Source organism: Takifugu flavidus, chromosome 5 (genome assembly GCF_003711565.1).
Source record: "Takifugu flavidus isolate HTHZ2018 chromosome 5, ASM371156v2, whole genome shotgun sequence".
Lineage (NCBI taxonomy): Eukaryota > Metazoa > Chordata > Actinopteri > Tetraodontiformes > Tetraodontidae > Takifugu > Takifugu flavidus.
In genome coordinates, this window is record NC_079524.1 from 5,011,453 (window position 1) to 5,035,921 (window position 24,469).

Sequence of the window (24,469 nt, forward strand, 5' to 3'; positions counted from 1 at the left end):
GTGAAAGAACAAGACCATACACAGTTAAATGTTCTCATGACTTTTTTTTTTAGACTTGTATAAATAAATGAACTGAGTCATAAAATTCACTGTTAATATTTACTTTGTTTTTATTATAGGAAACAGAATATCATTTCTTACAAAAGTATACAGCATCAAAATGACAGTCTTGTTACAAAATACTACATTATAAAAGTATTTATATCCATCTTGTGGACATCACACTTGCATTAACATTTTGTTTGCTCACTCATTTGCACATTCCCAGTTTGCCACAAGCAATACTTTTATTGCATTTTGAAATGTAGCATAAACTTTGCCACATACCACAAAAATAAGCATTTATTTTTGATAGTGTCCAAGAATTAAGTCAATATATGACTTTCCACAAGTTGTTCACATTTACACCAAAACAGTGGTGCCTAAAATAACTTAAATGTTTTTATGCCTCTTACTCCTCCTTTTGCCTCCCGGCTGTTCTCAGAAGAACCAGGGGGATAACGAATGAGATCGATGTGAGAAGAAAACAGGTCTGAGCACCAACTATCCAGTAAACTATGAAGAAAATGCAAAGGTCATCTTGAAATTCTTTTTTTTTTTTCCATACACAATTTTTGTTTTTACAGGAAAATTAACCAAGAATGCAATTCCATACAGTATGTTAAAAATGATTTTTTTAAATAATGATTTTTTAAATATCTGGCTAAATAAATATACTAGCTTGTGTCTGTCCTTACTTACCAGAAGAACACACCACTGGGCCCAGTGCTCTGGCCAGAGCACCCACACTACGGAGAATACCCATCACTGTGCCCTTCTGACTGGCTGAGCCTAGAGGAAAACACGAAACACATTATAAAACAAAATCTTTGAATTTCAACTTTTAAGACAAACAAAAAGGCCAAATAGTTTCACCGTGTTCAGATACAAGTGTGGAGAGGCATGGGACTACGATGGCAGCAGCTGTAAAAGAATGAGACAAACTGTAAGCAAGGAAATACTTATATATAATTGTTAGAGAGGAGTGACCTTTAAAATATTGATGTGTCAACTGCAGTTTTATTTATACATCATTGGATTTGGACACGTATCAGAATAATTAACCTAAAGTGCTGTAACATAGAGTAATGGTAAAAAAAAAAAACCCTCACCAAATGAATACAAGAGCAGGCCGCAATACAATACTGCTGTATTCCATGACAGACCGATGAGGATGAATGCTGGGATCAATGCCAAGATTGCCTAAAATAATAAAAAAGAGTGTAAGTCTATAATGGTAACCTTATTGGTTTCTGCATAAAAAGTAAAGGTTTACCATCCGGACAGCATTGATATGATGCCCAGGTTTGATTCTGCGTGCGTATCCCCCCTGAATTAAAGCCATGGTGACACCGATGAAGAAAAACATCTTTCCCTGTTGCATGCTGAATAGAAAAAAATAATCAAAAAGTCGTTATGTTTAGAATAAGTGAGTCCACAACTTGATCTGTGAGCTCCTACCTTGTAAAATGGAAACGCTGGTGAGTCAGAAAACTCAGGGTGAACTCCAGACCAGAGAACAAAAACAAGTAGCAGAAATAAACCAGGCCCAAAGCTTGAAGCTTCTGCATTCCTGTAATTATTTTTTACCATTCAGTCATACAACTGGGCCACATGTTTCTGTCTTACAGATGATTTTTGAGGCAGTATGTGCATCGAGCTTACTTTCTTCTGTAGGTGGATCTTTTACCCTGGTGACGGCTGTAAAGTGGAACAATGACACAGGGCTCAGGAGATCCTTGGATTCCCCAAATCCCGATGTGGCAGCCTTGATTGAGACAAGAGTTTTATTTTGTTTAAACTTATTTCCAATCTCAGTGTATTTAAGTTAAATTCCAAAATTCATCAATATAGTTTCAGTCGTTAATCTACATGACATTTTCTAGGTGAGAAATTTGCCTTACTTTCCCTTTTAAAGACATTTTTAGTGAAACAAAACACATCAAGATAATCTAATGCAAATGTTTGCTTTAGTTTATGTGTTTGAGTTTGCACAGAAAGGATGTGAGGAGACTAATTTTCCTCTGTAAACAGTGAATAAATCAATATAATAAGTCAATTTATTTCAAATATTTGCTTTTAAAAACAATTAAAAAAAACTGTGAAACAAATGAACATCTGCTCTTTGAGCTAAAATCAATGGCGTTCTGTAATATAGCAAGTCTCGTCCCAACCTTGACATCGGATGAGAGTGTCTCTGGCAGCATGAACCAGATGAAAAACAGGTTTCCAACACTGAAGGCCAAGGCAAGAAGAGCTGGAGTTTGGAATAATATATTATCTGGTGCTGTGGAGCTGATGGCAAAGTAGGCACCCAACAGAGGCCCCACAGTGAAGCCCAGAGAGAAGGCGATGCCAATCATGGCCTGGTGATGATACAATTCAAGTTAGGTATACTGACCACACTGAATGCAGAGAGCCCCTATCCCAGCTCACCATTCCTCGATTCCTCGCCTTCGGACAGGGCAGGTCAGCAATAATGGCAGTGCAGAGGCTCACGTTGCCCTTGCAAATGCCTCCGATTACTCGAAACAGTAGGAACATGCCGAAGCTGTGGGAAACAGCCCAGACTGCATAAGACAACATCAGCCCTACCTGGATTACAGGGAACAAAATTAGATGTGATCAAACAAACATGGGTCAATATAAACCACTATCAATCGCACATTACATACTGTGTTAAGTAGTCTAGAATGACATTTTTACTCACGGTGGTAAGAAGAAGCAAAGGTCGTCTGCCATAGTGGTCTGACAGGGCTCCAGTTACTGGTGATGCCAGGAACTGGAGCAGGGAAAACAGGGACCCAATGAGTCCTGAAAGAAAGGGAGATGCAAACAAATAAGGGATCAGAGTTGTGAAAAGCAAACAACTGCATCAGCTACATCAGATGTCATATCACTTCCATATACCTCCAAACAGCACACTGTTGTATTTCTTTTCCATGGGAATTCCCAAAGCCTCTCTGAACCAGTCCACCACACTCTGCAGACACTGATACACGCCGTCCTGTTTGGATGCAACAAAGACAGCAGGACTGTGACATTACCAATACAAATTAGCAAAAAGAGGTCAATATACAATTATAGCATGAATCAGCAAGAGTCTGCACAAAGGCGCAGCCCATGCCTAATAATCTTATCACTCATGAGTTGGTTATGACTCCGCTGACATGGATTCTTCGCACAAAGCCTCTATTGTTCAACAGATGTTAAAGACAGCGATGTCTGTACAATACCTGTCTTTTTGTAGTATAAAGACAGTCTTCTATTGAAAAACAAATATTTCTACCCACAATGCTGCAAGACTACTTTAGTGAGTCATAATGGCAGCGACTTATATGTATAGAGCTATTAGGTCCCAAGATTAAAATTAGGAAAATAACTGAGCTGAAGCTACTAGATCTTATTTCCTCCTTTGTAAAATAACCCATATATTTATGTTTGACACATTACTTGAAAATAAAGAACGAATAATGATAAAGCTCACCCCCGTTTGTGCATAATGTTCCAACAGGGAGGGAAATAATGGCAGAATCAGTGTGAATCCCAGTAGATCCAACAGCAGGATGACGAAGACTCTGATTATAACTTTGGATGAGAAGTGGCTGCCCTCCTCTGACGGTTCGTTTACAGTTGACATTCCTACAGATAAATATGTACTCCTCTCTTTGCAGTTCTGTAGAGAAAAAAGTATTAAAAAAAGTTTATTTTTTGAGCAAATGGTATTTCTTTTTTAGCAAATAGTCTGTGGAAAAGGAGTGCAAGATTTATATGTTAGGCAATGATGAACCTCATCCATGTGCTTTTATTAATCCTGGAGCAAAATGGGCATGACTTCTGCTCTCTCACCTGCAAAATTCATGGCATATTTACATCACAGAGGCCCAACATTTAGTTATGGCTTAGCAACTAAATCGACGCAAGATGAACACTTTATCTCTATTAATGATTGGAGGAAATGCCCAGAAAATATGCAACTCTTCCTCTATTCAGAGTAAACTAAGCCATATAGCAATAATGTCCTGGTTATAACGTGGATATATGTCAGTGTTTTGGTTTATACTAGCAGACAGTGCAAAGAAAAAGGGACGAAAATGACACATTCAGTGGAAATGTTTTCATATATTAGAAATCTAATATGTAGTAAGATAGATTAGAATGTATTTTTAATTTACTTATGGCAATCAAAACTCACTGTAAAAAAAGAAACAACACTGAACATAAAAGGTTGATATAAACAAAGGGAAAAAACTTATATTTATCAATTATGTGTGTTTAAGCGAATCCTGTGAAGATAAACTCAAATGTCCATCAGGCACACAAGGAAACAGCTCAGCAGGGGAAAAAAATGAGGAAAAGTACAGAACAAATGACAGGTTCCAACCTTTTTCTATAAAAACCACCAGTAGTTACAGCTAAAAAAGTGATGTAGATGTAATGTAATACAAAATTATCCTCTTTTAAACCACAATAATGAAAGATGTACATGCAACTGGCGGTGTGATCGAGTAGTTATTGCTTGCTGCCAAATATTGCCATCACAGCTTTAGAACGCAACTTTTTAATAGAAGGGAAAGAAAAGAAATGGAGCCAATAAAGCAGCACATCAGTGAGAGAACGTACCTGACTGAAGAGGTTCTATGTTCTCTGTTCCTTCCTCATCTGTCCATTTTTACGAACCCACACCAGGAAGCAGTGTCCTCTTACGGGCACGGCGTAGCGCGCGGCCTCAATGATGCCTTCACGGGAATTACAAAAACTCGCTTTTCCCCTTCCACTTACGTACCATTACTTAATTACAATTTCTTCCTTTGTGATTAATAATATGAACACGACACACACAACAGAAGCCTTTGGCAGCAACGTCTGAGGTCAGAATGTTGGCGAGAGAAGAAAACGACGGTTTTAAACAGCTGTCTCAATCGTAAAATAATTGCATCTACCCGGTGTTCAGCGATGTCCTGTACTGAAACAAAACAAAATAAACGGCACGTTTGATTGAATTCTGTATTTATTTACATATTTTAAAAAACATTACATTTCCCCTTAAAGTGAAAAGTATAATAAAGAAAGGGTTAAAGGAATATTAAAGTGAAATTTCCTACAGCACTTGAATACAACATAACGAAATCAGGTTGGGTCACAAACTGTGACACAAAATCAGGTTTTGCACAAAAAACAGCCTGATAAAATCTGCATCTTTTGGTTAAACTGGACTGAACCACTAGAATCGAACAAATGTCCAGAAAAAATTTGATGCATTCAGAAAAGTACAATTACAAAGTACAGTCTGTAAAATGTAAACTCTCACACGAAGAGGAGCTTTATAGTCCATGGATCTTTTATATTCAGTGGTAGGTTGCCATCTGATTTATGCAGGATTTTCCAGTTTAACCTGCCCGTGTAAAGCTGGTTGATCAGAGAAATGGAGAGTGTCGTAGTGGGAAATAAGCTGCATAGCAGAGCCATTGGTCAAGTTTGAACACACTTTAAACTCCCTTTGCTCAGGATCATCCTGGGGTATTCTCTGGGTGGGACACATTTCTGAGTTGGTGGCCGGTGGCGGGAAGAGTCCCTCTGGTATGGAGCCCTGAGAGCATTCAGGTTGATGATTTGTACCTTTAAGGTGTATAGAAGCTGAACATTTTGAGTTGTGCTTTTCCAATATGTGCTTCTTCAAATCTATGACACACTGAGTGCTGAATGGACATCCTCTGCACTACAGACCTCTCTGTTGCTTCATGGCAGTGGCTGTGTCTTTCTCAAGGTCTGTTTTGTCTTTTTTTGCAGCGGTTGCTTATCTTGCTGCTCTGTTATTCTTTTAACAGATTTGCTTCTCTGCGAGAGAACATTTGAGATGTACCATTCCACCTTCTTGCTACTAACCGTGACTCCTTGGTGACTCAAGGAAATAAAGTGAATCCAACACACATGCACGCACCATGCAAAGTGCACCAAAGAACTCTATTGGGAGGAAAGGAAGTGACGCAATAGGTTACCCAACGGAATTTCAGCCAGAAGCCTCCTCTCTCTCCTCTCCTCCTCACCAAGTAGACCAGCGTTGTTATTTCTTGTGTAGTTTTTCTGCTCCCCCCCGTATTCATCTACAGGTATCGCCGCCTTCAGAGCTGCATGCTGACCTAATGACCTCTAACCCCGCTGACCCACTAAACTGGACTCTACCGGCAGCTTATTTTAATTAATATAATGTATTTCTGTGTGTATTTCCGTATGTTCTCCCTATTCTCTCCTCTACCTGACCTCCCACCTTCTCCTCTCTCTACCCAGCCGGCCATCAGCAGGAGGGTCCCCCTACATGAGCCTGGTCCTACTCAAGGTTTCTTCCTGTTAAAGGGGAGTTTTTCCTTGCCACTGTTGCTTGTTGGGGGTCAGGTCCTGGGAGTCTGTAAAGCGCCTCGTAACAATTTTACCTGTTGCAAGGTCCTGTCTGTGGCTGCAGAGGGGGCAGAAAAACATGTGTTTCTCATTCTTATACAATATTGGAAACTTGCTTGCTCTTTTAGTATGGAATTATATAATATGACCTGTTTTCTATTTATTTTGTTGTGTGAAATGTTTGCCGTTATGATAATCCAACGACACCAATGACGTTGGGACTTGAAAAGGCGCAAAACTGGCAGTAATACAAATCCTTGCAAGTATTTTTTGGTTAACTGCTTTGATTAAGTTTGACAGGAGGTTTCTCACTCTTGTGTACATCTCCAGCGGGCCTCATGGTCCCAGACACTTCTGTGAGCTCTGCATGTAATTTAGAGCCAACTGGTTTGTAATCAGTGTTTATTAAAGACACAGAAACTTCAGCTTTTTTGGCTTTCTTAGGAAAATCGAAGATATTCCCACATGGATGTGTTTCCCTGTAATGCATCTGTTTGGCTTTTTTGTGTTTCCTTTTGAGAGATTTTCATTCCCCTCCTCATTATTACTAAATTCAAATGATAACTTTGAGACCCAAGATGACCGTTGAGCCCTTTTGGTGATGCTGCTTTCATGCTCAGCCTTTGCCTTTTTTGGGGGGAAGGAGGATTGGGGCATTCTTTCTTAGAAGGAGAGAAACATTTTTTTCTGAATCGTTCTGAATTCTCTGGTTTCTTGAGGGGTGTTTCAAGGTAGTCCTGTTCCTCACTTTTGTCTAAAATGTCCCAAGAGCTGCATTTAAAAATCACATGGCTGTGATTTTAAAATACTTCTTATTTCTAGTTTCTGTGTGTTTCTTTGGTGCCATTGTGGGGTTGCAGCGGAGATGCTTTAAGTGGGATTCTTGCCTTCAGGTGATATGTGATCTTCCCAGAAACACTGACTGACAGTAAACAAAGTTTCAGGTTTGATTCCTCATCTTGAACTAAACATGGGTATGACGTTCTAAACGAAACTAAACTAATTCTTGAAAATGTATACAAGTACCAAATAAATACAAGTACTCACGACTGATGACAACCGAACACACCCCCACCATTTTTCCCGCGAATAGAACTTCATCGGGATTCTTCCTGTCGTAACAGGAAGTGGAAGACGGACAGTGAATCGCGAAAAAATACCAATGAAAAGCTACAACATATTTCCTGCTAAAGTTGCTGAACTTTAAAAATAACATGCTTAGCGGCTTCGCAAAATAGGTTACATTTAATTATGCACAATATGTGCTTAACATGGTGTTCCCTTATGCAACATACAGCAAACAACGATGTTAGAGTTTAAAATATGAAGGGTTTTAAAGAAGCAATGTTTATTTTTTTTTATTTTATTTTTTCAAAAAAGATGTAAGTGGAGTGCACACGCACAACTACAGGAACCACCAGATTCTTCCTTGTCATTGGTTCCGTGTCGTGCTAGTGTCTTTCCGGAACCAAATGTTGTGCGTACCATAACAGGAAAAGACTCATGTGTGGAGTGAACGTCCTGAAAATGGATCGTTTTCTATGAAAGTCCTATTCTGTCTCATGTGACGTACGTTGTAAGTTTTATCGTTGGTAAGCTGTCAACAACAGGGATACGGTTACATAAATTCTGTTCAATTTCCAGATAGCGAAACTACTTATTGACTAACCCTCAACATGTTGTCAGTAACAATTTCGGGGCTAGTTATACATGATATTTTCTCGAACATTTTTCATAGCTACATTCTCAAGAAAATTGTCATTGTTTGCTCACGATATTCAAGCTTTAGACAGCGGAGTAACCAGGACGTAATCCTCTACCAAAGGAATGTCCCCTTCAGCATTTTAGACCTCCTTTGTGACAAGCGACTGACAGAATGCTTCTGTGTGTTTTGTGTAACCTGTCAGAAACACCATGTCCCCAGCTATGCTGTTGAGCAGGACCGCCAAAGGCCTGTGGAGGAGTCACCATGGAAGTTCTTGCCTCTGTGTTTACACATCCAACTCCTTCCTGAACACGAGAGGAGGAAGGCATGAAGATGCTCTTCAGTCAGATTCCAGTGTGTTACCAAGAGCGTTTTCCCCTGCAGTGAGATCATCACCCGGACTTTGGAGAACACTCCACTCTGGGAAGAGGTCATTCAGATTTTCGGCTGCTTCAATTGTGAATTCATCACCAGCGCCCGTTCAGCCATACCTCCGACTGATGAGACTAGACAAACCAATTGGTTTGTACATGTATTTGCTTTTCAATACTTGTTATACAGGCATTTAAAAGTGCTTTAAAGAGAAACAGCATACATTAATGTGAAGTCAATAGTATGTAAAATGTATTAAGAGTTTAAAATGTAATAAGTTATTTAGTTGAAAATAAATGTACAGTATAATTTTATATGATTGCAACAGAGGTCAAAGGAGAAAAAAAAACTGTTAACATGATTCAAAAAACAAGCTGATTCATGCACAAAGGTGCACCCGCTGACCACATATGGTCTGTATTGTTAGTATTGTGAAACCTACTGAAAACAAATGCCGTTAGTGTGACGTGTTTTGTTTGACCCTGGACATTCACCCAGTCAAAGATGTCCTGCCTTTAGAGGCTCCAAGTTGTTTACGTGTCAATTTCCTGGATTAATAGCATTTCTGTGGATTTTAGGGACATGGTTGCTGTACCTTCCATGCACGTGGAGCATCGCACTGGCCTCCGACCCTGGATGTTTACCACATCTGGGCATGCTGTCCCTTTTTGGTACAGGAGCACTGCTGATGAGAGGAGCAGGATGCACCATCAATGACATGTGGGATAAAGACTTTGATAAAAAGGTAAATGAGGAGATTAATCATTAGCAACTCATAAAGCTGAGATTTAAGAGTTTGATTAAATATTTTGGTGCAGGTGGCACGGACGGCGACGCGACCCATCGCTTCAGGAGAAATTTCTCGAATGCAGGCACTTGTCTTTCTAGGAGGGCAGCTCTCTCTGGCTCTTGGGGTTCTTTTGTGTCTCAACTATTACAGGTATCTCATAGTCTTCATATTAACCACAAGGATGGTATTGATCCTTAAAAATAAAATAAAAATTTAAAGTCCTTGGTATTATGAATTCAACTAATATTTATGAACATTTTTAGTTTGAGCTTAAATTAAAAAGTTAGACCTCTTTTTGGTGTCCATATGAAAACCTCTTGTAAAACTCCTCCTTTTTTTTTTTTTTTTTTTTTTAAAGAAAACCCACAACCATAAAAGTTCATTTACTCTTCACAGCATAGCTCTGGGTGCTGCTTCGTTATCTCTCGTCTTCACCTACCCGTTGATGAAGAGGATCACGTACTGGCCACAGCTTGTGTTGGGTATATACCGCCATGAAAACATATGTCATTTTTGTTTTTATATAATTAATCCCATCTACAAAGCATCTTTCAGCCCGATGTCCCTTCATTTTTTTCTGCTAAGGACTAACGTTCAACTGGGGGGCGCTGCTTGGCTGGTCTGCCATCAAGGGCTCCTGTGACTGGTCCGTGTGTCTCCCGCTGTATTTCTCTGGCGTGATGTGGACGCTCATATACGACACTATATATGCACATCAGGTGAAGTTTGAGCTCCGTTGTTTCTTGTGACCTTTCATTTGAAGCACTTAGATAAAACTTTTGATAAAGAAGCTCAGGTGCTGTTTAGGATTAATTTCTTAATTGCTCATCTTTAACGTGAAATATGCATAAACTGCTGCTGTTATTACTCTGCAATTACTATGCATACATGTGTGTACATTTAGTTATCATAATCATAATAAATCAAAATATATGTTTGTACATGTAAATGTATTTTTATCAGGCTCATTAAACGAGGCTGTCATTCCTGCGTTAAAGCATGTATACAGCTAACATGTTTGTGAAGTTGCCATAGAAACGTAGGGTGCAAATTGGCTTTGGTTAGGACTGTGTCTTCAACACATTCTTGACCTCCTCTCTCTCTGGTTAGCAGGATAAGGAAGACGATATTAAAGTAGGAGTCAAATCTACTGCCCTGAGGTTCCAGGGACAAACCAAAACATGGCTGAGTGGCTTTGCAGTAGCCATGATGTCTGGACTTATTACAGCCGGGATCAATGCTGAGCAGACCCTTCCCTATTATGGCACGCTATCAACAGTCGCCATTCATCTAATTTATCAGGTGAGAAGTCTGAAGTCTGGACCTTGGCTGCCATTAAGGGCTATTGTTGTCCTCAAACATGCAGTTTTAAAGTAATCATTTCCTCCCTCTCTTACAGATTTACACATTGGACATCAACAAACCGGAGGACTGCTGGCAGAAATTTATCTCTAACCGAAACCTTGGGCTTCTGCTGTTTTTAGGCATTATCGCTGGGAATTTATGGAAGGAAAGAAGAGACAGTTTGCTGCAGAATGAGGAAACAAGCTGAGTGAGATAATCGGCATAATTTATCTGGATTTTTTTTTTAACTGTATAATTCTGGGCTCTTACACGTATTTACAAAAAACAAGGAGTAACAGAATATTTGTTTCTCTGACGTGAGTGCAGACAAATTTCTATCATCCAGTGTAACCGGATTAACACATGGCACCAAACCACAGAAGATTTTTGGCATCAAAGGCCTGTAAATATTCGAGGAGAAGTCTGCACAGTACAAGTGTTGAAGGGCTGCACCACTTTCTTGCAGGGGTTGGTCCTCTGAGATCCACAACGCAAACATTTTTCACATTACAGGGAAAGAGATTTTTTAAAGATGACATACAAAGATACGACATTTTCCCCACAGTTCATCTTTGCTATCAGAGAAAATGTTGACTGGAGAAAAGCTGTGAACAAAAGTTTTAGTTGTTAAAAGGACCTGCAATTAAATCGTCTTTAGCATAGCCGCATACTGTGTGTAGATAAACTGCATGACAACTAAAACAAGTTAAAGTGAATGAGCTACATTTAACACCACATTGAGGCTGATCATGACTGCATTCAGGAAATATAAGTTAATTTAGGGTTAGGCAACGATCCAGCTGCTTTCAGATGTTCGGAAATTACACATGAGCTTCGCGACCTCTTGGTTTTGTTTGCTTAATCACGCAGGGTGTTGCCAACCCCAACAGGTAAACAGGTTCTAGTTCTACTACCGCACCCAGCATCAGGACGATTCACCAGGACGCAGCCTTCGAGGCATCCGTGATGACGGCGGGGATTAAATGTTAATATCTATTACTCGTGGTGGGTTATGGCCATTAGGGTGATTCTGATTTGATTGGTGCCAGTAACACAACTTGTTTTTGATCTGTCTAAATTATTATATATATCTTTAAAAGCATTAGTATTATTTATTGACACAAACGAGCCCTTGGCCCATTTATTCCATAAGAGCTGCTGACCTAAGGAGAAATGACATGATCAGAAAAAGAATTGATTATTTCTTTTCAACGTGTGCAAGAAAGAGTTGTAAATAAAACCACTGACGTCATGGAATCTATTGAAACTGTGAATTCATGCTGTGAGGATCTTTGCAAATAAACAATGGGGAGAAAAAAACCCTTCCTTTGGCTCAACATCGACCCTAATGCAGCCCTGGCTGCTGCGACGCAGTGCTCAATGCTTCAAAATTGAAAGTGCATTTTGGACCCCTTTCGTAAATCATATAGTCTTTTTTAAAGCCTCATAATCATCTTATTTTGTCAGATTGTCATATTTCGCGTGAGATGGTTCATTAGAATTTTTTCCCGTGGCTTTAATCCCGAAAAGTTCTAAGTTCCCGATTTCCAACTTCGGCATCTCGCGAGCTGGGGCACGTGAGGGGAGGGTAGTGGTGGCGTGTGTGTGCGTGTGTGTGTGTGTGTGTGTGTGGGGGGGGGGGTTAAAAAAGTTTCGCTGCTGTTTTTCTGGCGTCCTGACCACGTCACAGAGCGCTGCGCTCTGATTGGTGCGCTTTTGTGCAACGATGCTGTTGTATAAATTCTGGGGCTTTTCGGAGTGAGCAGAGATTCCTGCAGGGAGCAGTAGGAAAAGCAGTCGAACGCGCGGAGGTCACGGCAGCAGACACCGTTTCAGGGTTATTGGACCTTCCCCCCCAGAGATTTCGGAGATGCAGAGCTGCGCCAAGTCCTGGGGACTCCTCTTGGCCAAGTCGGCGAATCCCCGCGCCCCGTGTCGGCATCTGACTGAGAAGAGTCGCCTGGCGTGGAAAGTTCAGGGCAGGATCCGGACCCGCGGTGCGTCCGCCTCATCACCATCCCCATCATCCTCAGCAGGAGCGGCGCTCAGGGGTTTGAGGACTTCCGCGGCCATCTCGTCCAGGCAGATTGAGAGAATATTACCCAGACATGATGATTTTACAGAGAGGCATATCGGTCCAGGTGACCGAGAGAAGAGAGAAATGCTGGATGTTCTGGGACTCGAGGTAAGAGACGCACGCCCCCTTCACAAAACATTAACAGTGCCTAAAAATGCATAAACCACCTGCTCAATTATGTTGCTAATTATTGATCAAAATCTTCTTTTTTTTTTAAATCATTCTTGTGACAGTCGATCGACCAGTTGATCGAAAACACGGTGCCAAGCTCGATCCGAATGCGGCGCAGCATGAAAATGGATGATCCAGTCTGTAAGTTTATCTTTATTTCGGAAAATATGCTCTGCTTGTGCAGCACCATCACTTCGCGCATCACTGGCGCATCAAACAATCGTGGAAATGTTTGCAAAGCTGCTTTTTTTTTTGGTCCCACTCTCCAGCAGCCATCCTCCCACATGAAACGGGCGCTGAATAGAGCCGAGCGAGTGGCTGAAATGTAGGTTGCGCCTCTATTGTGTTCCGGGAAGCGCTCTCCCCAGTTAAGTCTTCCTTTGAACATATTTGGAGTTGTTTTTGAGAAACTCGGCGAGCGGCACCAATCTCCTGTTGGGAAGCCGATGCTCATAGGATGGCAACTGGAGTGTAAAGTTGAGCCTTGAGCTCAGGCCCAAGTCCAGTTCAATCTGGTTATAGCGTTCACATTACATCACAGCCGAGAGGCTTCCTAATAAGGTGACTTCAGATTGTCTTGCATAGGATTTGCCAGGGTGCTGTTTTATTCTTCTCTCTCTACACCCCCATCCATCCAGTGTCCATGCATCCAAGCTCTCTTTTAAGGGCAGATATAGTTTTATTCGCTGCTGTGCATGGATTCGCTTGTTTGCATTTACAACAGATGCAGTCTGGAGAATTGAGACATTGGCTGGAGCTGTGAATAATGATGCATGGCCATAGTGTTATGGTTTGTTTTTTTTCCTGATTTGGACAATTTCAGCTGTGGCTTGATGAAAATAGCCTTATATGTACAGTGGTGATTGAGTGGCATGATGGGCAACCACAAGGCCTCGACCTGTCCGGACGTCCATCCTTCTCCTGACTATGTTTCATAATGCAGCAAGCCATGCTGAAGGAACGGACCCGACCCGAGTCTGTGCTTCTTTTCTGCTTATTCAGCTTTGAAGGGCTTCAGTTTGCAAAGCGAGCGAGAGATTCTCACTCCAACAATGGACCTCCTGGATGATTGTGAATCAGGCTTTTTTGTGCGCTGCCCTGCAGAACTCCAGGACCATGGGAAAGCACTCTTCTGAAACAAACTCACAAACACAGAACGCCAACACCTCTAAACATATCCTGGACAGGAATAACATGTGTTTACAGACTCCAGTCCTAATGACCAGGGAGATAATAGTGTCCTTTTGGGTCAAAACAGGACAGATTAGGGCTCTTGTTTGGGATAGATGGGGTCGTCTATTCCTCTGAGTTGCTAAGCAGCACAGGAAGTCAGAGGAATCTCAAAGGCTGAGCGTGCAATTACTGAATGTCAGCGCAGAATGGAAGGGTGCATTTGCCATTGTTGGCTCAGTTAACTGGAAAAACGAAAAAACCTTGCATGTGTTTGCATGTAAGATGTTTGAGGGCGGAGGCGTATTAACGGGTGTGGCTGATTGTTCTGATCATGTGCCAGACTGAGCCACTTCCCGAGGAATGTTTGCTTTGCTCATAAATAGTATGTGTGGCAAACCTTTGTGGCTTTGGTGACGTGATGAGTTGACTTACTACAATATTTGCAGGTGAGAATGAGATCCTGGAGTCCCTACAGAAGATCGCATCGATGAACAAAGTGTGGAGGTCCTACATCGGCATGGGTTACTACAACTGCTCGGTGCCACCCCCCATCCAGCGCAATCTGCTGGAAAATTCTGGCTGGTGAGTGTTGTCAGATGACGGCGGAACACCTGAAGCCAGTAATAACTTAATCTAAAGATGCTGCTTTAAATCATGAGTCCCATGACTTTAGCTCATTTGAGGTCAGATGCTTTTTTTAATTTCTGCAAATCTCCAACATGAGGGAGTCACACAAAGCATTCCACTGTCCTGACCCCCGCCTCCGACACCCCCATCTTTTGTGCTGTTGTCCTCCGGTCTGAAATCACACTGCTGGGCTGACCGTTCCTGTCCTGTTGTCAGGGTAACTCAGTACACACCCTACCAGCCTGAAGTTTCTCAGGGTCGCCTGGAGTCCCTCCTCAACTACCAGACCATGATATGTGACATCACCGGCATGTCAGTGGCCAACGCTTCCTTGCTGGATGAAGGGACGGCTGCTGCCGAGGCCATGCAGCTCTGCCACAGGTACAATCATTTCAGTTTTCAGAGCACATGGTGTTACACGTGTGACGTCTGCAGTTGTTTCCTGTCTTTAATCTTTACTTATCACTAACTGTGTTTACTCGCCAACTCCTTACAGACAGAACAAAAGAAGAACTTTCTATATTGACCCACGCTGCCACCCGCAAACTATAGCTGTAGTGCAGACCAGAGCCAAGTATGTGTACTGAAATCATCCAGCGGTTTGTTACAAAAGCTCATTTTTTTTGAATGTTGACTGGTGTATAACAGTTCTATAAACCAGCGTGACTCACTTGTCTTGCAGTTATATCGGAGTGAAAACCGTGCTGATGCTGCCTCATGAGATGGACTTCAGCGGGAAGGACGTGACTGGGGTACTCGTCCAGTATCCGGACACTGACGGCAGGGTGGAAGACTTCACTGCTCTGGTGGACCGGGCACACAAGGGAGGGGTAAGAGCACATGAGAGGGGTCTTTATGGGGCAGCACTGAGGTTGATAATACAGCCTCTTTTTGCTGTATCCAGGCTTTGGCTTGCTGCGCCACAGACCTGTTGGCGCTTTGTGTGCTGCGGCCTCCGGGAGAGTTTGGATTCGACATCGCGCTCGGCAGCTCCCAGAGGTTTGGGGTTCCTCTTTGCTACGGTGGTCCTCACGCTGCCTTCTTCGCTGTGAAAGAGAACCTGGTGAGGATGATGCCTGGCCGAATGGTCGGAGTCACAAGGTGAGACAAACCGCTTCAAAAAGCCCTGGAAAACATGTTTTTATCCTTAAGAAACTTCCCCATATGTCACTGCGTCACCAAAATAGCCTGGGACTTTAAGACAAAGTCAGACCCTCACAACGAGGCAAAGCTCAAGCTGCACCAATTCGTTAAATATGCATATTTCTCTTTCAGAGATGCAGCTGGGAAGGAGGTGTTTCGACTGGCTTTGCAAACCAGAGAGCAACACATCCGCAGAGACAAAGCAACCAGCAACATCTGTACTGCACAGGTAAAACCTAGACACCCCCCCTGCCAATAAAACATGTTGTTTGGCAGCAATTGAAATATAATAATTTTTCATGATGCCAGATAAAGTATCTCTATTTATACCTTTACCCCAGGCTCTGCTCGCCAACATGGCCGCCATGTTTGCTCTGTATCACGGTCCGCAGGGGCTCAAACACATCGCCAAGAGAACGCACAGCGCCACTCTGATCCTCGCCGAAGGTGACTTTTCCCTCATCCAGACCGATTCGATGCACCGCAGACGTACTGCTATTGAGTCATGACGCAATCAAAGGCTTTGGTGTCTCGGTAACTGGATGCCGCACTTGTTTTTCAGGCCTGAAGAGAGCGGGGCACCGGCTACACAGTGACATGTTTTTCGACACCTTAAAGATCACCTGTGGGGTGGCAGCCAAAGACATCCTGGAGAGAGCAGCTCAGAGGCAGATAAATCTGAGACTGTACAGCGAGGGAGTGGTGGGTGTCCGGGTGGTTCATTAACTTGTGCTACAGCAGTCTCGTAAAACACTGGAACTGGAATTCACGTGCACCGTCACGTCCGTCAAACGTTTTCTTTAAAAGATCTGTTCTTTGAATATCACTTGCACACTAGTAATAATGCCTTTATTGATAACAGTGCTGTTCTCTGTCAACAGCTGGGCGTTTCTCTGGATGAGACGGTGTCCGAGAGGGATTTAGACGACCTGCTCTGGGTCTTCGGCTGTGAATCTTCAGCTGTACGTCTTCTCCTTTTTATTTTTTGCATGCTTTCCTTGTCAGCTTCCCTCAGTGTTTTACCTGCGGTTGTCCTTTGAACCGTTCTGTTGTCAGGAGCTAATCGCCGAGCAGATGGGGGAACGGCCCAAAGGGATCATGGGAAGTCCTTTGAAGAGGACGAGCAAATACCTCACACACCCAATCTTTAACAGGTCTGGCAGAACAGCTGTTAACATTCTTCACAATGTGTTCCTCTACTGAGATATCAAGTAAACAGTTGGCATTAAAAAAAAATCCTTAAATTTATGTTATTGACATGCCAAAAAAAGTGACCGGCTCTGTTGGGAGTCAGGTCAGCCTTCCAGATCTTGCAGAACTTAGATGAACTCCTAACATTTCAGACAGGAGTGGGGAGGTGCTGAGAACGTGCCACAACAGATGGAAATTTATAGTGTGCAGACAGTAAGCCAAAAAACAGGTTTTAGAATCTCAATTGCAAACGTTCCAGTTGGGCTGGAAATTATTGCTCAATTGAAAGCTTAAAGTTAAGCCTTTTCAAGAGGTTAAATATGACTTACGTCCACCAGCAATGGTGGTGTCGTGCCAGTGTGCGGAGCAACCAGGCCTCCGTGACAAATTACTGGCTGGCAAGCACTGACATGGGACACCCTGTGTTGATCCTCTCTCCAGCTATCATTCTGAGACCAACATCGTGAGATACATGAAGCGTCTGGAGAACAAGGACATCTCATTGGTGCACAGCATGATCCCACTGGTCAGTAATATCCAGAAGCACGTGAGCTGCAAGCATTTCCTCCCATCTTGTGATCGCATTTTAAACGCTGCTGGTTCTTCTTCAGGGTTCCTGCACCATGAAGCTGAACAGCTCCTCAGAGCTCATGGTGAGTCCAACCCTGTGATGAAAGGACAGAGACTGGTCAGGAGTGTCAAACTACCTTTAGTCCACAACAAAGATGGATCTCTAGTGGGCCTGACTACTAAAATAATATCTTAATCCATAGATAAGGAGAAATCCAAATGTATCTCTTATGTCGTGTGTGTATGTATGTTAGTACATATACATTTAGAGTGTTGCTATTTTGGACCAAGTCATGTTCCACAACTGCAAGAACAAACTGCAGTTTTGGTCTTTCATAATTCCGGCATCATATTCCTCTCACATGGGGCCGGATTTGAACTTCATGTGGGCCGGGTTTGGCCCACGGGCCGTAAATTTGACACCCCTGATAAAGGTCATCATTTATTTCCATCACATGACTTGTGGATAAAAACAAGTCACTCCACTGCCATTCTCCTCACGCAGCCCATCACCTGGGGGGAGTTTGCCAACATTCACCCCTTCGTGCCTCTGGATCAGGCTGAAGGCTACCAGAAGCTTTTCAGACAACTGGAGAGGGACCTGTGCGAGGTGACAGGTTATGATAGCATCTCCTTCCAGCCGAACAGGTGAGCCCACAGAGGCTGATGCTGCTTGAATCAAACATGAGGCCCCAGGCCGTACATGTCTGCAGATTCAGTGCCACCAGAGTTTCATCGCAACGCCTAAAAAATTGAGGCGCATTAAAAGCTTGATACAAAAGAGTAGATTAGTCTGATCAGTTTAATCTTCCAGAGTTTTTTTTCCAAGCAAAATACTACAGTCGTAAACATTTCCCCTCTGTCAATAATGTCTTTGGCTGCGTTTCTGAGGTCTGCTCAAAGCAGGGTTGTGAAAAACGTGTCATGCTGCACGCTTGAGGGGACGGAACACACCCACCTCTGCAGCCTATCACCACTTATCTCAGGGTTTATTATTATCACACTCTGCTATGTTGGCCTGTTTGTTATCATGCTGCTGGGTTCATCCCACCTGTGAGGGATGACCTTTGAACTGTACGGAGGTAAGAATGTCCAGTATGTGACCACGCTTTCGTTTTGTCCTGTCTTGCAGTGGCGCTCAGGGAGAATATGCCGGCCTGGCCGCCATTAAAGCCTACCTGAACTCCAAAGGCGAAAACTCAAGAACTGTAAGTGTGCTCCCAGGAAACGGCGCTTCAGTGGAAGCAGGAATCGACACCAATGAGGTTTCTGTTAAAGAGTGTGTCAAAGAGAGTGAAAGTGTCCCCCTTTATCACAAACAGAAAGAAGTTCCAGAAGCCTTGCAATCAAATCCAAAAGTAGTTTCAGTTGTAAACCACTTTTGTCTTTGCCTACCTAAACTAAACTTGGTGTTGGTGTGCAGACATGGACCTGAATACAGGCCTTTTAAAAAAGGCAATCTACCAATTTTATTATCCTCAGATATGAGGATGAACATTTGCTGATACCTAATCCTTTACAGGTAATTGATATCTTTATGTTCTTTCCTCATGCTCATCGCACCATATCAGCCCTTGACAGTCAGGCTCTGTGTTCACATGAACACGGGTCACATTGTCCAAGCACCATCACCTCCCAGCAGCTTTGACCTGAAACCTCTAACCAGTAAAATCGAAGTGCTGATTAGTCGTAGTTTCTGATGATAAGCCATCCTGGGAGATTACAGACTAGCTGACTGAAGTCTTTCAGCATGCCCCGTAAATTGGCCTTTGTTTCTAATAGAGCCCTTATTAGTACGTACAGTATGTCTTAGATAGTGGCATGATCCCTTGAAACAGTCAAGGTCCAAACTAACAACCATTTGTGCAAACATCGGGGCCGAGGTCACAGCCATCTGACTACAGGCCACCTACTTTCAAGATTCCATATTTGGATGTTTTAAGACTCAGAAAGCTGTTGTGACAGGCTCGGCTGTGTTTTCTCTTCCAGTCATTTGACAGGGTTGCACAACCCACCGAGTCATTGTGTGTCTTCATTGCAAAATGTCAGAAGTGTCACCCTAATAAGGGATAAAATCAATTTGGAACAGGTTACATATTAGTTGCAGGGTGTCAGGTCACAGCCCCGTTGTTCACATAGCACTTTAAACTCCTTTGGCATACTAAAATAATGTTGTATTTATTAACTATATCGAGGTTCTTTAACATCATATATTTTAAAACAATTTAATGGACGCAGGGCGGTCATCCACATAATTCCTAGATAATTAAATTGATGTTAAAAGCAAAAACAAATGCATTGGATTTTTAAGAGCAGGTAAATGTACATGTAGAAATACCTCCGTTAATAAGCTCTTCAGTAAATACAGCTGTGAAGTTTAAAGTTAAAACACTCATTAATGAGAACACTGTACTGTAAAAGTATAGCACAGTACTTGAGAACAGGACAGAACAGCACATAAGTAAAAGTACTTAGTTACACTCCACCACTGCCCATGAGGAAGGTCCTTCAACTAAATGGTCATGCTACAAATTAGTCCTTTCTAATTAACCTTACTTTGGCTGATTGGCGCTTTTCTGTCCTTGACTTCAGGTATGTCTGATCCCCAAGTCGGCCCACGGTACCAACCCAGCCAGCGCTCAGATGGCTGGCATGAAGGTTCAGGTGGTGGAGGTGGACAAAGACGGCAACACTGACCTGGCACACCTGAAGGCTCTGGTGAGAACTCTTTAAAGCTACCGCAACACAAAGGTCATCACAGGTCGACAAACGGTGTCTGGGCACTGGATTCGCCGCTCCTCATGACCAGTATATGAACGCTGCTGCTCTCTTGCAGGTGGACAAACACAAGGCTAATCTGGCCGCCATGATGCTCACCTACCCCTCCACCTTCGGCGTGTTTGAGGAGCACGTCAGAGAAGTTTGCGACCTGATTCACGCGAACGGCGGCCAGGTCTATCTGGACGGCGCCAACATGAACGCCCAGGTGAGAGAGGCAGATGGGAAATGTAGGAGATGCAGGCGGTTGTTGTACGGTCATTATTGACACTTGTCAGTTGTAGGATATTGCTCCCTGACCTTTAACCTCTGGTGATCTGGTGTTATTGATGTGTAATAGGTTGGGCTCTGCCGTCCTGGAGACTACGGCTCCGATGTGTCTCACCTCAACTTGCACAAGACCTTCTGTATCCCTCACGGTGGAGGTGGACCCGGCATGGGCCCGATCGGAGTGTACGTTTAACACACTGACAAAAAACGCACACCTCAGTAGTAACGACCTGTAACCAGACGCACTCGAGCGATCAACCCTCGTTCTGAATAAGTCATCGGATTTCGAAAGGCAAAAACCTGTTTAAGAAAGGAAAATTGTTTGATGTTTCATAGGAAGGCCCACCTCGCTCCCTTCCTCCCGAGTCATCCCGTGGTACCCATGCATTCAGTCAACAGCAGCAGCTCACTGGGCACCATCAGCGCCGCGCCCTGGGGCTCAAGCGCCATCCTGCCCATCTCCTGGGCCTACATAAAGGTCAGTCGAGACTATCTGAGACAGGAACCATGTTCAGATAACAGAGAATATAGAAATGTCTGTTTTGTTAAACTAAATGACTGGGTCTTTAGATGATGGGAGCCAAAGGACTGCTTCATGCTTCAGAGGTGGCCATCCTGAATGCCAACTACATGGCCAAAAGGCTGGAAGGTCACTACAAGATCCTCTTCAGAGGCAGGAAAGGTAGTGAACTTTGAAAGCTCTGGAGTTTTGAGCATTTTCATCACTTTCATTCATTCAGATCAGCTTCTGTTCAACTTTCCCTTCCTTCCTTTGCAGGTTTTGTAGCTCATGAGTTCATTCTGGATGTGAGGCCCTTCAAGAAGACGGCCAACATCGAGGCTGTGGACGTGGCCAAGAGGCTGCAAGATTACGGTACGATGACGCACACTTGCCCTGTTTGAGCGTGTTCTTTTTGGGCTCTGCAAACTGGAATTTTGTTGTGCAGGTTTCCATGCGCCCACCATGTCGTGGCCGGTGACCGGAACTTTAATGATCGAGCCCACGGAGTCGGAGGACAAGGCCGAGATGGACCGGTTCTGCGACGCTCTGCTGGGTATCCGACAGGAAATCGCTGACATCGAGGAGGGAAGGATGGACTCCCGCATCAACCCCCTCAAGGTGCCTTTCACAGCTCCTGTATCTGTATGAGAGGAAATTCTGCCTTCAACCAGCAGATGTAGGCAGCTCTGACCTGTGAGGGTCCTCACGTGTATCTGTTTGCAGATGGCCCCTCACTCTCTGGCTTGCGTCTCATCCTCCACCTGGGACAGACCCTACTCCAGGGAACATGCCGCTTTCCCCTTGGTGAGTGTCTCCAGCTCCTCCTCTCAGCCCCTGCTCTCGCGTTGCTATTGCATCCTCTTCCTTGTTGGTGTATCTAACTACCTGTCTGTGCTTTTTGAAAACCGAACAGACCACATTGCCTCTTTAATATAGACCAAATTTAATGTTACTAACTATTGTGTAGCAAAGTATGCGTGCCTCAGGATGCACACCCAGGTTTTCATATTGTTGTTTCACTCATTTGGTGACATAAGAGAGTTGGTACAACTTTCACCCTGTCTGTGCAATGGTGCAGAGCAACTGCATCCTCCTGTATACATGATTAAATAGGCTGGTACTTCAATCACTCTCATGAACTGATGCTGCTTGAATCCTGATATAAATGACAACAGCAATAAGATCGAGGCGTTTCAGATATTCAGGATATGCCAAAAATCAGTCTGGAGATTCAACGTCTGTGTCTCCCTCTAGTGACGACATATGCGAATTACCCCTTTATTCAAATGACTGGGTATAAAGAAGGCAAACAGACAGCTTTTAACTGGTGTGGATGTACCAAGCAGCAGGAAATAACATTAATACAGAGAAAATACTGTACTGCTATACAGTATTTGCAGAAAACAAGTTCTTTCTCAGCATAAACATGCTTTACTTAGACATTTTATCTTCCCTTTGCAGCCATTCATTAGGCCCGACTCCAAATTCTGGCCAAGCATCTCCAGGATCGATGACATCTACGGTGACCAGCACCTCGTGTGCACCTGCCCACCCATGGAGGTCTACGAGTCTCCGTACGAGGAGAAGAGAGCCTCCTCGTAGGCGACCCCCGATGTCTGGACACATCGAAACCTTCTGTTTGCTTTAGTTAACGCGTGAGAGAAAGGCGACGCGACAGGTTAAAGATGACGTGAGCTGAAGAAAGTGTCTCTGCTTTCATGATGTCCATTGCAGATGTGTAGTGTGCTGGTTGTTAAGGTCAGATCCAAGGTCATTGATGGGGATGACTTTAAAAAAACAAATTACCGGTATGCACAGTGCACATTTAAGATCGTTTTTATAGAATTGAGAATATTTATATTGTGGGGGGAAGAAAATCCGCTTTCTTCACATTTCCAGCCTCATGCTTTGATTCCAGCTTGCTGATCAGATCAGATTTACACATCATGACGGCTCACATTCGTGCAGGTATTTAATACATTCCCTGGATATATAGATCCCCATTCACTAATTAAATCTGTCTCACACAAGGACAAAATCAGAGTTTAGTCACAGGAAATGTGAATTGAGCCTTAATTAGGCTTAGACACTAGATGTTCTCTGCCGTTTTCTCGCAGTTCTGTTGGTGTTTTGACACCTTAACATGACAAATTTGGGGTAATTCCTTTCAGCAGAGGTTTAAAAGGCTGCAGCAATGAGACCTGAAAGACATTAAGCTGAGATAGACCGTGTGAGGTGGACAGTTGGATGCCCTTCTTACGCAGGTCATGGGCTTTTTTTCCCCCTTCTTGATCTCTTCAAATGGACCAAAGGTGTAACTTTTGCACCATTAAATACTAAAGGCAACTCCTGGAAAATAGCTCTGCCCCACTGTACTTTGAGTACAGTCAGACTCCCATCATCTCTAAAGAAGCCCTCGGTGCCTCTGTTTCTTTTATGTAAAATAGTTGCCTTCGCTGTCCTTTTATTTTCAAAATCTTTCAAATACTTTTACAATATGAAATAGCTTGTTGTGGCTTTTGTTGCTATGGATTATGTGTAAAAAAAAAGTCTTCATATGTGTTACATTTGTCGGCCATAGATGATGGACCTGATCTAATTATTTTCTAATCGGTTTCTGTAGTAAAAAGTGTCAAACATTTGAGCGTGTGCATGTTTTCCTTGCAGATTGTTGCCAATTTCAGGTACAATGACACCGCTGTGACTGGGGTAGCTCATAAGGCATGAAGGATTAGCTAGCCTCCAGATAGCGTATCAGTGAGACTTTAAAGGTTTGTTTTTATTAGGGTGGTGGCAGTGGTGGCTCAGTCTGTTAAGGACTGGGCTAAGAAGCAGCAGGTTCCTGGTTCAAGACACAGCACAGACAAGACATGGAAGGTGCTCTGGTAGCAAGGGAGGGACCACACCACCCTAGAGCAAGGACAAGGAACCAAACCCCCAGGGCCCCCATGATGGGCTGCCCCCCCACCCCCACGAGGCACAAAGTGGCCAAGCAAAACATTTTCAATCTTATCTTAACAGCCAGGATCACCATCACCACAGAGAAGGAAGTCACATTCAACAGCATTCATGGCCAAAGAGCACAACAACCCTGCCAGTGCAAGAAGCAAACTCATGAATGAACAAAGACAAGAGCCAGCAATGATTCATATTTAGTGAATTCCACATACAGAGGGCTGCAGAAGTCCACAAATTCTCCCTTTATCAGTTTCAAACATCTCCTGTAATGATGGCTGTTGGGAAAACTCGTGGTTAGCCCTAATTTCTGAACAAAAAACAAGCAACAGGTTTTAAAAAAAACCAACCAATGACGTAACTTTT

At 43.2% G+C, this 24,469-nt stretch overlaps 3 protein-coding genes across 5 annotated transcripts; 2 read left to right on the forward strand and 1 right to left on the reverse strand.

The window, feature by feature from the left end:
• Positions 1 to 85: 85 nt before the first annotated feature.
• mfsd10 (major facilitator superfamily domain containing 10) lies at positions 86 to 4,784 on the reverse strand. The gene is made up of 13 exons (XM_057033564.1): positions 4,663 to 4,784; positions 3,527 to 3,715; positions 2,950 to 3,046; positions 2,750 to 2,853; positions 2,476 to 2,634; positions 2,214 to 2,405; positions 1,705 to 1,807; positions 1,501 to 1,612; positions 1,316 to 1,424; positions 1,152 to 1,242; positions 916 to 963; positions 742 to 831; positions 86 to 555 (listed from the first exon to the last, which is right to left on the reverse strand). Exons 2-13 carry the CDS (start codon positions 3,677 to 3,679, stop codon positions 452 to 454), a joined length of 1,362 nt encoding a protein of 453 aa, XP_056889544.1. The 5' UTR covers positions 3,680 to 3,715; positions 4,663 to 4,784; the 3' UTR covers positions 86 to 451.
• Positions 4,785 to 7,852: 3,068 nt separating this feature from the next.
• coq2 (coenzyme Q2 4-hydroxybenzoate polyprenyltransferase) lies at positions 7,853 to 11,898 on the forward strand. 3 transcript variants are annotated; one of them, XM_057033567.1, is made up of 8 exons: positions 7,853 to 8,011; positions 8,343 to 8,662; positions 9,091 to 9,257; positions 9,331 to 9,452; positions 9,699 to 9,784; positions 9,888 to 10,021; positions 10,416 to 10,604; positions 10,702 to 11,898. In XM_057033567.1, exons 2-8 carry the CDS (start codon positions 8,350 to 8,352, stop codon positions 10,852 to 10,854), a joined length of 1,164 nt encoding a protein of 387 aa, XP_056889547.1. In that variant the 5' UTR covers positions 7,853 to 8,011; positions 8,343 to 8,349; the 3' UTR covers positions 10,855 to 11,898. The 3 variants fall into 3 exon arrangements, with proteins under 3 accessions (XP_056889547.1, XP_056889548.1, XP_056889549.1); XM_057033568.1 differs by having other exon boundaries at positions 7,903 to 8,027; XM_057033569.1 differs by having other exon boundaries at positions 7,904 to 8,004.
• A 500-nt stretch (positions 11,899 to 12,398) lies between these two features.
• On the forward strand, positions 12,399 to 23,789 carry gldc (glycine dehydrogenase (decarboxylating)). Its single transcript, XM_057033534.1, has 25 exons — positions 12,399 to 12,831; positions 12,957 to 13,035; positions 14,514 to 14,649; positions 14,911 to 15,075; positions 15,191 to 15,268; positions 15,377 to 15,524; positions 15,599 to 15,795; positions 15,970 to 16,066; positions 16,179 to 16,284; positions 16,400 to 16,539; positions 16,719 to 16,799; positions 16,894 to 16,991; positions 17,470 to 17,554; positions 17,640 to 17,681; positions 18,104 to 18,246; positions 18,731 to 18,806; positions 20,191 to 20,316; positions 20,435 to 20,584; positions 20,717 to 20,829; positions 20,983 to 21,124; positions 21,217 to 21,328; positions 21,425 to 21,520; positions 21,594 to 21,766; positions 21,872 to 21,952; positions 22,610 to 23,789. Exons 1-25 carry the CDS (start codon positions 12,517 to 12,519, stop codon positions 22,748 to 22,750), a joined length of 3,120 nt encoding a protein of 1,039 aa, XP_056889514.1. The 5' UTR covers positions 12,399 to 12,516; the 3' UTR covers positions 22,751 to 23,789.
• The last annotated feature ends 680 nt before the right edge of the window (positions 23,790 to 24,469 follow it).

What these genes read in the sequence shown, in the direction of transcription:
- mfsd10 (XM_057033564.1), bottom strand. Translation starts at nt 3,679, where the DNA reads ATGTCAACTGTAAACGAACCGTCAGAGGAGGGCAGCCACTTCTCATCC. An exon ending in AGGCGAGGAATCGAGGAATG is followed by an intron (nt 2,406 to 2,475) that starts GTGAGCTGGGAT and finishes TATCATCACCAG; the next exon opens with GCCATGATTGGCATCGCCTT. An exon ending in AGATCCACCTACAGAAGAAA is followed by an intron (nt 1,613 to 1,704) that starts GTAAGCTCGATG and finishes AAATAATTACAG; the next exon opens with GAATGCAGAAGCTTCAAGCT.
- coq2 (XM_057033567.1), top strand. Translation starts at nt 8,350, where the DNA reads ATGTCCCCAGCTATGCTGTTGAGCAGGACCGCCAAAGGCCTGTGGAGG. An exon ending in ATAAAGACTTTGATAAAAAG is followed by an intron (nt 9,258 to 9,330) that starts GTAAATGAGGAG and finishes ATTTTGGTGCAG; the next exon opens with GTGGCACGGACGGCGACGCG. An exon ending in TTGTGTCTCAACTATTACAG is followed by an intron (nt 9,453 to 9,698) that starts GTATCTCATAGT and finishes TACTCTTCACAG; the next exon opens with CATAGCTCTGGGTGCTGCTT.
- gldc (XM_057033534.1), top strand. Translation starts at nt 12,517, where the DNA reads ATGCAGAGCTGCGCCAAGTCCTGGGGACTCCTCTTGGCCAAGTCGGCG. An exon ending in GAAAATGGATGATCCAGTCT is followed by an intron (nt 13,036 to 14,513) that starts GTAAGTTTATCT and finishes CAATATTTGCAG; the next exon opens with GTGAGAATGAGATCCTGGAG. An exon ending in ACAGCTCCTCAGAGCTCATG is followed by an intron (nt 17,682 to 18,103) that starts GTGAGTCCAACC and finishes CTCCTCACGCAG; the next exon opens with CCCATCACCTGGGGGGAGTT.